This window comes from Erythrolamprus reginae, chromosome 4 (genome assembly GCF_031021105.1).
Source record: "Erythrolamprus reginae isolate rEryReg1 chromosome 4, rEryReg1.hap1, whole genome shotgun sequence".
NCBI lineage: Eukaryota > Metazoa > Chordata > Lepidosauria > Squamata > Dipsadidae > Erythrolamprus > Erythrolamprus reginae.
Window position 1 is genome coordinate 78,712,397 of NC_091953.1, and position 11,224 is coordinate 78,723,620.

The window sequence follows — 11,224 nt, forward strand, 5'->3', positions numbered from 1 at the left end:
TCCTTGACCTCTCAGCAGCTTTCGATACCATCGGACATGGTATCCTTCTGCACCTGCTGGAGGGGTTAGGAGTGGGAGGCACTGTCCTTCAGTGGTTCTCCTCCTACCTCTCCGGTCGGTCGCAGTCAGTGTTAGTGGGGGGTGAGAGGTCGACCTCTAGGTCTCTCCCTTGTGGGGTGCCTCTCGGTCCTCTCCCCCTCTGCTATTTAATATCTACATGAAACCGCTGGGCAAGATCATCCAGGGACATGGGGTGAGGTATCATCAGTATGCTGATGATACCCAGTTGTACATCTCTACCCCATGTCCAGTCAACGAAGCAGTGGAAGTGATGTGCCGGTGCCTGGAGACTGTTAGGGTCTGGATGGGTGTCAACAGACTCAAACTCAATCCTGACAAGATGGAGTGGCTGTGGGTTTTGCCTCCCAAGGACAATTCTATCTGTCCGTCCATTACCCTGGAGGGTCCCCAACTTGGCCGGCCTCCTCGATCCACAGCTAACATTAGAGAACCATCTTTCAGCTGTGGTGAGGGGGGCGTTTGCCCAGGTTTGCCTGGTGCACCAGTTGCGGCCCTACCTGGACTGGGACTCACTGCTCAGTCATTCATGCCTGCATCACCTCGAGATTTGAGTACTATAATGCTCTCTACATGGGACTACCTTTGAAGAGTGTTCGGAAACTTCAGATTGTGAAGAATGCAGCTGCAAGAGCAATCATGGGCTTTCCCAGATATGCCCATGTCACATCAACACTCCGCATTCTGCATTGGCTGCCGATCAGTTTCTGGTCACAATTCAAAGTGTTGGTTATGACCTATAAGGCCCTCATGGCACCGGACCAGAATATCTCCGGGACCCCCTTCTGCTGCATGAATCCCAGCGACCGATTAGGTCCCACAGAGTTGGCCTTCTCCATCAACAAAACAATGTCTGGCAGGACCCAGGAGAAGAGCCTTCTTTGTGGCAGCCCCAACCCTCTGGAATCAACTCTCCCCCGGAGATGAGGACTGCCCCCACCCTCCTTGCCTTTCGCAAACTCCTAAAAACCAACCTCTGCCGTTAGGCATGGGGAAATTGATTCTCTCTGGCCGTTCCGTTTTATGTATAGTATGTATGGTTTATTTGGGATGTATGACTTTTTTTATATTAAGGGTTTTAACCGTTTTAATCATTGGATTTGTACTGTTCTTTGCTGTTGTGAGCTGCTCCGAGTCTTCGGAGAGGGGTGGCATACAAATCTAATAAATAATAATAACAGTACGCTTATCTGCAATGTGACTAAAATATTTTTGAAGAGAAAAAAATCAGTGGAAAACTCCTCCTCTCCTAATTTATTTCACTACTTTTTCCTCTTCATGTACCTCGTGTACTGTAGTGTCAAGCTTGAAGATCCTTAAAAAATCATAACACCCTAGTGGAAAGTTTACTTTTTCCTAGGTTGCCTTATTTTAAATCTGTGTGAAACTTCCCTAGGAATTAAATGTTTAGTAGTACATTTAGGGCTTTTCAAAAGGGATACAAGAGAGTGGTATATGAGATTGCAAAAAACCATCAAAATTATAATGGATATAAACGATTGGAGAAGGCCAATAAATAAAAGTTGACACAAGCATTTGTGATCACTAATAAGAAAACATTTATTTTATAAATGTAAATAATTGAAAACAAAGAAAACATACCGAATGTACACTGTACACATTTGAAGGATACTTACAATGAAGTCACACATAATAGACATTTTAGGATCACAGATGTACTGACAGTAAACTCTTGCTACATTGGCGTTTCAGAAGTCCACAGCACAGTAACATACACCATTAATATTAACAGCTTTAGGTTTAAAATACTTATTAACTATTTCAATTTTTAAATGAAAAAAGTAATACAGGGATAGCAAATTGAGATAGCAAATTGAAAAACTAGATATTTAATTTGTATTTGGATTATTGAATTGACAAAACTCATTCTTCAGTCGCCATCTTCATCAAATACTCTTTATCTATTTTGAAAAGTCTCCATCCTTCCTCAGATGATAGATCAGAAGCCCCCCGTCTTTTGTAAAATCTAATAGAAGGTTCATTCCATTCTGCTACTAAGAAATGCATACTGCTGCAACGGTATTTGACAGCAATCTGGAAAAAGAAAAACATGAACATAGGTGAAAGTGGTGGCACATTTCTAATCTTAACATGGTACCTGTAAATGTTTATACAGTATATAAATCTATATTCAAATTAGTGCCAATTTTAAATATTCCTTGTATACTCATTTGGATTGCATTAAGAATTCCTATACTATTTCAACAATTGCATTTCAATAATATTGGCTTTATTGGACCAAGAATTCTTTACTGTATTTAAAAATAATTTTAACAGGTTTTAGAACTATGATTCAGTGTGCTTTCATGAAGTGCTCAAATGTAGATTTAATTAAGATCATGTAATACTTTTCTTGCTGAGGAAGGAGAATCACACTTCAATGCACAAATATATTTTGAATATAATATACTATAATTACATTTATCTTGGTATGAACCAAAAAAGTTTTAATACAAATCAAAATGAGGTCTTTAAAATGTGAAACACATTTATCATTAGAAACATAAAAACATAGAAGATTGACGGCAGAAAAAGACCTCATGGTCCATCTAGTCTGCCCTTATACTATTTCCTGTATTTTATCTTAGGATGCATATATGTTTATCCCAGGCATGTTTAAATTCAGTTACTGTGGATTTACCATCCATGTCTGCTGAAGTTTGTTCCAAGCATCTACTACTCTTTCAGTAAAATAATATTTTCTCATGTTACTTCTAATCTTTCCCCCAACCAACCTCAGATTGTGCCCCCTTGTTCTTGTGTTCACTTTCCTCCTGAACCTTATTTAAACCTTTAACGTATTTAAATGTTTCGATCATGTCCCCCTTTCCCTTCTGTCCTCCAGAATATACAGATTGAGTTCATTAGGTCTTTCCACATAAGTTATATGCTTAAGACCTTCCATCATTTTTGTAGCCCGTCCTTGGACCAGTTCAATTTTATCAATATCTTTTTGTAGGTGAGGTCTCTAGAACTGAACACAGAATTCCAAATGTGGTCTCACCAGCACTCTATACAGCGGGATCACTGTCTCCCTTTTCCTGCTTGTTATACCTGTAGCTATGCAGCCAAGCACTCTACTTGCTTTCCCTACTGCCTGACTGCACTGTTCACCCAAAATTAATTTTTTTTAAAATAATTCAACAAAAAAGTAATATATGAAATTATGTATAAATACATGTGTGGAAGCAAGCATGGTTTATAAGCTTAGAAAATATGGAGAATTTAAGTATGTTTTTCTTACTATTTTTATGTTTTATGTAACTCTGCTTAGACTCAAAAGGGAATTACATGATCAGTATTTATATGTATCTTCTAAAATTATTTCCTGGAAATAAATATCTTTGAAAATTGTTCTAAGAAACCAATTAGATAATCATCAATAGGTAAAATAAATTATGAATGGAATAATTTATCAGATGAAATTTCCATTTAAACTGAAGATAACTGTTGCTCCCCCCCCTACACTGGAAAGTCATAATCATCTACTTACCTGACTCAAATTCCTCAGAATTTCTGAACCAATCCCCAAGCCTATATGTGGGGGGAAATTAATTTTATAAATCAGATTTATATATGGCTTATAACATGATTCTAAAATATTAATGTTTAAAATATCTAAGATACCTCTGAATTCATTCATCACAAAGAAATCTTCAAGATACAGGAGTTTTCCAATCCATGGATCATAAGTAAAGTAATACATGGCAAAGCCCACAATATTATAACCTGCAATGAAAGTTATTTTGATTTTACAAAGATAGAACATCATTAAAACATAAGTTATTTTACATGCATTTGTTAAAACAGATATTGTAATCATGCAAAATTAATCTGTTATGCTACAAAAATAAACATTTAAAATTCAATAGATGCAATAAGAAGCAGCAGTTAGAATACACAGATCCCTATCAATTAAAAACTGGTCAAAGAAATTGTCATATTAATAAGATGCAGTTAACTGAACTTGCACATGCCCAGTAACAGTATAGCCGAAATATACCGCCAGTTGTGTCAGTTTGTTATTAAAAGTAGATTTTTTTTTGTTAAAAATACTCTTTCCATATCCTATTTATACCATGTTGGAGCAATATAAACTTCAAAAAATTCACAGCGGCAGATCAGAATGTTATGGTAATTAACTGTTCTTACACATACATACATACATACATACATACATACATACATACATACATATATATCAGGACCTTTTCCAAATCAAAGTCCTTGATATTTATCTTCTAAATAAATTCTGAAGGTTTATTTCCAATGCAAAGGAGGCAAAAGCATTTGTTTCATCTGTGACATCCAAATACCATATTTTTTGGTGTATAAGATGGAGTTTTTTCCTCCCTAAAAGAGGCTGATGCGTCTTATTTTATTTATTTATTTATTTATTAGATTTGTATTTATTAGATTTATACTCTGAATGTAACTTTTTTTCCCTCCAGCCCTAACTAGCTGCTAACAACCTTCCCAGCTTTAACCTTGCAAGCTCTTTCATTGTTACTTTCTGCCAAGAATGTTCTCCAAACCCTGTTTTTATAGGGTTTTTTCATTGCTTTACTTGCTCCAGATGTTTCTTTCTAGCCCTTACCAGGTGCTATTAATATTCCCAAGCTCTTTTATTGTTACTCTTTGTGAGGAATGTTTTCTAAACCCTGTCTTTGTAGGGGTTTTTTTCATTGCTTTATTTGCTCTAAATGTTTCTTTCCAGCCCTAATCAGGTACTAACAATATTCCCAGCTCTTACTGGCTTGCAAGCTCTTTCATTGCTAACTCTCTGCAAAGAAGAATGTTTTCCAAGTCCTAAGTCTTTGCAGGGTTTTTTCCATTGCTCTACTTGCTGGACTGTTTCCTGGCAGGTGCTAATGATGTTCCCAGCTCCTACTGGTTTGCAAGCTTTTATTGTTACTCTCTCAGAATAAAGATTTTTTAAGCCCTTAACCAGGGGATAAAATAATGTGCTAAAGGTGACCAGACTAAGGAGGCTAGCCAGATTAATACCTGGTAAGCAGATTCTTTCCCCTATTTTCCTCCCCAAAAACTAAGGTGTGTCTTATACTCAGGTGTGTCTTATACCCCGAAAAATACAGCATTATTAAGAACAGCTGAATCCTCAGTTGAATTGCAGCAGCCATGTTAATTGCTACCAGTGTTTTTCATTATCACTTGTAAAAAGGAGCAATTGTTCACTTTTCAATTTTTGGTCTTTTCCAGTTATATAGGTATAAGACATTACTGACTTCAATTTGATTTTATATTCTAATGTTTTAAAGATTTCTAAAAACATAAATTACATATATGATTTCTGATCTACCGAGTGCTTTTATACTTTCTTCTTACTTGAGGTAAATGTTTGGGAATAGTATATGTCCCTGGAGACCTTACCTCATATATCATGATCATCTACTTTATTGAGTAACGGATCTTTTAGTTACCTCCCCGCCCATCCATGTACACGGAAGGGCCATGTACATGGCGAAGCTAGAGACTGTAACCTGAAGATTGGGACAAATTAAAGAAAATGTGATTTAACAGAATTGCATTGCGATATGTTAGGGTCAAACAAGAATAACCATGAAACGAAGTGGAATTACACTTTTTCTTCTTGTATTGTTATACCTGGATACTTGGTTCTCCATAGTCTTAAGGATAACTAAGCAATTTTTTAAAAAAAGCAAAAACCAAAAAGATATCCAATTGGATTCAGAATTTGTTCTTGCCGATAGGAGCATTCCTTAAATGAAATGCTCAGTAGAATCCAGCCAGCAGGGAATAGGAGATATGATTCTCTAACTCTCCCATCTAGACCTCCCTCCACTGTCATCTATTAATAATAATCTGGATGATCCTCAGATTCTCCAGAGTAGATGTTTCTGTAGATGGGAAGGAAGGAATCACTAAAAACGCTTCCTCCTACTCCTTGCCAGCAGAACTGATCAATTAAATTTTTTTAAACCCTTCCATTCATGGAAGACAAGGTCTGAATCCAAAATATATTTTCATGTTTTAAGTATCAACTTAATACTTATATATAATTCTGCATAAATATGTTTTAAATCTTTTTTTTCTAAAAGATATTACAATGCCTAAGTTTCACCTTCAGGTGTCCAGTGTTCTTTTGGCACTTCTGCAATGAGGCAATAGTAGAAAGGATGTTCTCCAAAACCATCCTCAAGAAGATCTGCAAAATGAGAACATATGGAATATTTAACTACAATTTTCCAATCTCCCATGTAAATTAACCAGATTTATTTTAAAGTATATAATTACCTTTTTCAGTCAGTACTACTTGATCTTCCATATCTTCGTATTTAGCAAGTTCCTGTCCAAAACAAAATATTATGGCTAACTTTCTATTCTATTAGACATAAGGAGCCACAAGTTCATTTGTTTTTATTTGGAGAGTTATGTTTTTAAGCCACTATCTTATTTTTAATAGTAACACAGAAGTTAATGATCATAAAGACTCCTCCTCTTAAGAGGAAGGAATTCTTTGCCAACTCATGAGGGCAGAAATGTGTGTCCAAAAGGCAGAAAAGTTGTTTCAGGATTAACAAAACAAACTCCACCCACCCACCCTAGGACTTTTACCTTTGCCCCTAAGTGAAATGCTAGATTTAACTTATTTTTTTAAAAGAAAAACAAGTAGTGTAGCTAGCATAGCACTTTAATGCAAAGGTAAACTTCAGATAGATTGTTCAATTATTTAGCAATAAAATATTGTCTGCTCTATTACTTTATTGCAATAAAACATGTTTGGTCTTATCTTAAACAAATACATCTATAATTGTCTAGATTTTTGTTATAATCTACATAATCAAAAAGGGATTATGGCAAAATATATCTAGTTCATAGCTTGAACAGGAAACAAAATAACAGCAAAAGTTGGAGGGAAATTAAACAGAACATAAATATAATGCACATTATCTAGAATTAATCACAACCACTTAGTTTGGTAACAGCCAAGCTGATGCTTTTGAAAAGTTCAGCATATCAAAACGTGTGGCACAATCAATACTCCAAGAAACCTCTGCGTTTTCTTAAAGGGCAAATTGTATATAAAGAATCGCAAGAAAAATGTTAATCAGGACCCTGGGTATTAATGTCACTCTAGACCCTAAGGGGGTTTTGCTGTCAACCTTGCAGATGTTTCCCGATAGTCACATGGCCTCTTGAAGGCTATGGATAAAACTAGCCGAACGCGTTTGAGGAATCGAACTGCCTTTCCAGTTCTTGGGATAACCCTTCGTAAAACCCTCTCCCCACCCGATGACCCCAGAGTCCCATATTGTATATTGCGCAAAACTTTTTATTTATTTATTATTATTATTATTATTATTATTATTATTATTATTATTATTATTATTATTATTATTATTATTATTATTAATTTGTTCTGACGGTTCTGAGGTTCACTTTATTAAGATTTTCTCCAGCAGTCGGGGCTACGCGCAACGGCCGAGCGAAGCTCCCAGGCCGACCCGAAGCGAGGTATATACTGTACCTTTATGAGGCGCAGAATATCAGCGCAGTCCTCAGACCGCGCGGCTCGGATATGGAAGGAGGCCATTTTCGGCGGCGTTTTCCCTTGCGTCCCCCCCGTCTCGCGAGTCCCCGATATTTGAAGAGCAATAGAAGAAGTTTCTTCATTCGCGTCCCGGGCGCAGCGTTGGCGACACAGGCGCAGTCAGGCAGTTAGCATTCCCTCGGGCACCGAGAACAAAGCAAAAACAGCAGGAAAAGCGCCGATACTGCCTTGATAGCGTCCTCTAATCTGGGGCCTTTATCTATAGTCCAGCACAATCCTTTCGGCCAATCAGAAACGCCACTTGACATATCCTCCCCTCCCTTTCATCTTCCTACTGATTACATCATCTTTCTAGGAAATGATGTCCTGAGGCTGCCTAAACAATGACTCAGGCAGGTTTTGGGCTCTTCGGAGAGCACATCTCATGGAGCAGTTCATTTTTTAACGGAGATCTTTAAGCGTGGCACCTAGGAGATCTAGATGCTTAAGCTCTGATAAGTTCCAAGCAGTTTGGAAATGTGGGTTAGTCTAAAACATTTGGAGGGAAAAGAGATAACTCTATCGTAAACCATTCTTCTCTAATCCTCTTTCAAACAATCCCTTTCAATTCTGTAGCAGACGTTCTTTCAAAAGGTCCCCATATTTAGGACAACTGCAAGCAGTTTTTATTTCGCAGTATCAAAATGGGGCATGGGTCAGAGAAAAAAAATCAAAACTTCTGCTCAGTGTAGAAGCTGTCATAGTACTTTGTAAACTATTGTAGAAGAGTTTTGCAAATTAACCGGCCACCCCATATGCCAGATTAAGATTAAAGTTGTTATCCTGGTGCTGCTGAGTCATGGTTTAAACATGGGCCATGGAAGCACTCTGATAACAACTCTAATCCTAAACTGCATCACACAGACAGTACTTAACTGCAATCAAGCAACAACAGCCAGCCAATCAAACAGTCCGAAATCAGACCATGATTCAGAAACATCTGAACAAACAACAGACTAATTTGCATCTCATAAAAAGGTATTTAAAGAGCTGTGTTCTGACAGATGAGCACAATTCAAAGAGTACAATTCAAAATGCACCGATTGTTCTGCCGTGCCCCCCCATTTTTCAATTTGGCCAGGCCCCTGATGCCAGTAGCAGTAATACTGGTCTATCGGCGGCCCTGCATGTGCCACACGCCCTTAATTACAGGTTAATTAATCCAAGCAGACACACACAGAGAATATAATGCAAATAAATGTTCTTTATCAACAGAAGAGAAGAAAAAACTCCATTTTATTCAAAGGGATTTCTTGTACAAACAAGGCACACTTGGAATACAATCCAAGAACGATGTCCCATAATAAATCCAATTACTAACCCAGTAACTGGGAATTGGCTCACAGCTACTGTTGTCCAAACGCTGATAAACACAATGAATTTTAGTCCAGAGTCCGGAAATCCTAACGAAGTCTTGAATACAGCGTGGTTTTGACGAACTATGATCACATAATCTTCCACAACGGTTAAGCCAGCACACTGCTATTTTATCAGCAGCTCTAATTACTGGAGCCCCACCCAACCACAGGTGGCCTCTCCTATCTCCTGTAATATGTCTTAAGTTGTTCTCTCCTATGCATATCTCTACGCATGCGTGGGTCTGTCATACGTTCCTCATCTGAATCCAAAGAAGATAAGGAAGATTGATCTCCTCCTGGGCTGTCAGCCAAGCCCCCCTCTTCTATCCGACCCACACTTCCTTTGGCATCGGATAATTCACTAGCTGACTCTGTCGGAAGCAAAACAGGCCTGTGACATGTGGATGTTTCCCTCACATCCACCTCCACATTCCTTGGGGCAGGAGCTGGGCCAGAGCTAACCACAACACTGATGATGAAACATTTGCAACCAAATTGCCAACCTTGGAGCTCAAGCCAACAGCCTACCAAACCAAACTACTAATGTTAAAACACATTTCAACCACCTTTGGGCATTCAACGCTTGACGTCACTCATCACTGGGAGACCTTCACCTGAAGAGAGGTTTCCACACACTAGCAACTATTCTTCCTTCACAAATGCCTACAAAAAAACATACTTCCTCAAAGCATTAACTACAGACGTCAATCAGTCCTCCAGCAACATGGACAATAGCAGAACAGAACGATAAACACATGATCTGACTGATGATAACAGACACTCAAAACTATCTCAACAAATACATAAAATGCTTCATTGAGCAAAAGCTCCTATGCAACAATATCATTGCACCACAACTTATGCAAAGTTTGAATGCTGCAATTGAGCACAGAACAACAAATACAAGAAAAAGAAGCACACTGCCCTGCAATGCAATCTATCCAGACTAACAACTCCCACAAACAATAAAACTGGATCAAGAACCTATCAAAACAACAACTCAAACATGAGGAACAAGAAGTCCTAATAAATGAACTCAACTTCAACCACAGAGATGCATCAAACACAGAATTCCTAGCAAGCCAAGAAAACGCTTTAAAATCGAAAGACCAACAGGCAATGAATCCCTCAAAACTGATAACAATACTGTCATCCTACCAGCCGACTAAGGTTCAGTGATAATCTTTTTTTAAAAAATTAATTTTTTTAAAGAAATAAAACAATGGTATAATTGAAAAAGAACAATAAACAACAATTTAAATATACAAATAGAAAAGAAAAGAGAAGGAAGAAGGGAGAAAAAAGGAAAACAAAAAGGAAGAAAAAGAAAGGGGGAAAAAAGAGAAAAATGGTTACATGACACACCGTTATCTTCTTATTTACATCTCTGGTGAATCAAAAAGCAAACTCTATGTTGTGGTTGACTCTGGGTCAGCTCCTGCTCCGAGGACTATAGATGTTGGTTTGGGAGAATCCTCAAGTTCTCAGAGACTGGTTTTACTGCCAACAGCTTTGGACAGTGAAGATTCTGTGTCAAGGGCAGACTCTGGGATTGAAGCAGAATCAGATGGTCAGGTAGATGCAGGCATCCCATTAGCTAATGACCCCATTAGTGAGTCATCGTCATCAGACTCAGAGGAAGATGGATTAATAGATGCTCGCAGGCGCAGGTTTATGACAAGAAGAGAACAACTGTGCAAGTATTATAGAAGCTAAGGTAGAACACCAGTGGCTGGTGCAATTAGGCTTCTCCGTTTGGAGAAGGACGAGTGTTGTTTGATTTGGACTGTTTCAGGATTTACAAAGACTTTTTGGATATTTCACAGTTAAGTACATTTTGTGGACACTTGAAGGGGGTTGGCTGTGACGCCTTCACAGCTGCCTTTATCTGCTCTGTGTTGTTTTTGTTTTTCGCAGCATTTAAGGCTTGTGGTTTGTGGGAGAGCACTTTGGCTGTTTAAAGTGGGTGCGTACAATACTTTTGTTTTGATAAACGGACTCTCTGTTTACTTTACAACAGTGTGTGTGTTTGAATTTACATTTCTGACTTAATAGGGGCTTGTAACGTGAAACCCGGCATAACAGAATAATCTCCCACCTTTCAGATACACACTGATCAGGTTTTGTGGCCTGTTCCTGTTTGTTTTTGTTTTTCCTGCATTTGTTTTTGCAGGCCCTCTGTTTGGAAATGCAA

General features: G+C 38.0%; 1 protein-coding gene across 1 annotated transcript; it reads right to left on the reverse strand.

Moving 5' to 3' along the window:
* Positions 1-1,613: 1,613 nt before the first annotated feature.
* On the reverse strand, positions 1,614-7,919 carry SAT1 (spermidine/spermine N1-acetyltransferase 1). Its single transcript, XM_070750612.1, has 6 exons — positions 7,610-7,919; positions 6,376-6,427; positions 6,203-6,286; positions 3,727-3,828; positions 3,593-3,633; positions 1,614-2,133 (listed from the first exon to the last, which is right to left on the reverse strand). The coding sequence occupies exons 1-6, from the start codon at positions 7,673-7,675 to the stop codon at positions 1,963-1,965; spliced, it is 516 nt and encodes a 171-aa protein (XP_070606713.1). The 5' UTR covers positions 7,676-7,919; the 3' UTR covers positions 1,614-1,962.
* Between the last annotated feature and the right edge of the window lie 3,305 nt (positions 7,920-11,224).

Coding starts and splice junctions, on each gene's coding strand:
- SAT1 (XM_070750612.1), bottom strand. CDS start 7,675: ATGGCCTCCTTCCATATCCGAGCCGCGCGGTCTGAGGACTGCGCTGAT. Junction 6,287..6,375: donor AGTAGTACTGACTGAAAAAG/GTAATTATATAC, acceptor CTCATTTTGCAG/ATCTTCTTGAGGATGGTTTT. Junction 2,134..3,592: donor TTCTGAGGAATTTGAGTCAG/GTAAGTAGATGA, acceptor TTCTTTTTCCAG/ATTGCTGTCAAATACCGTTG.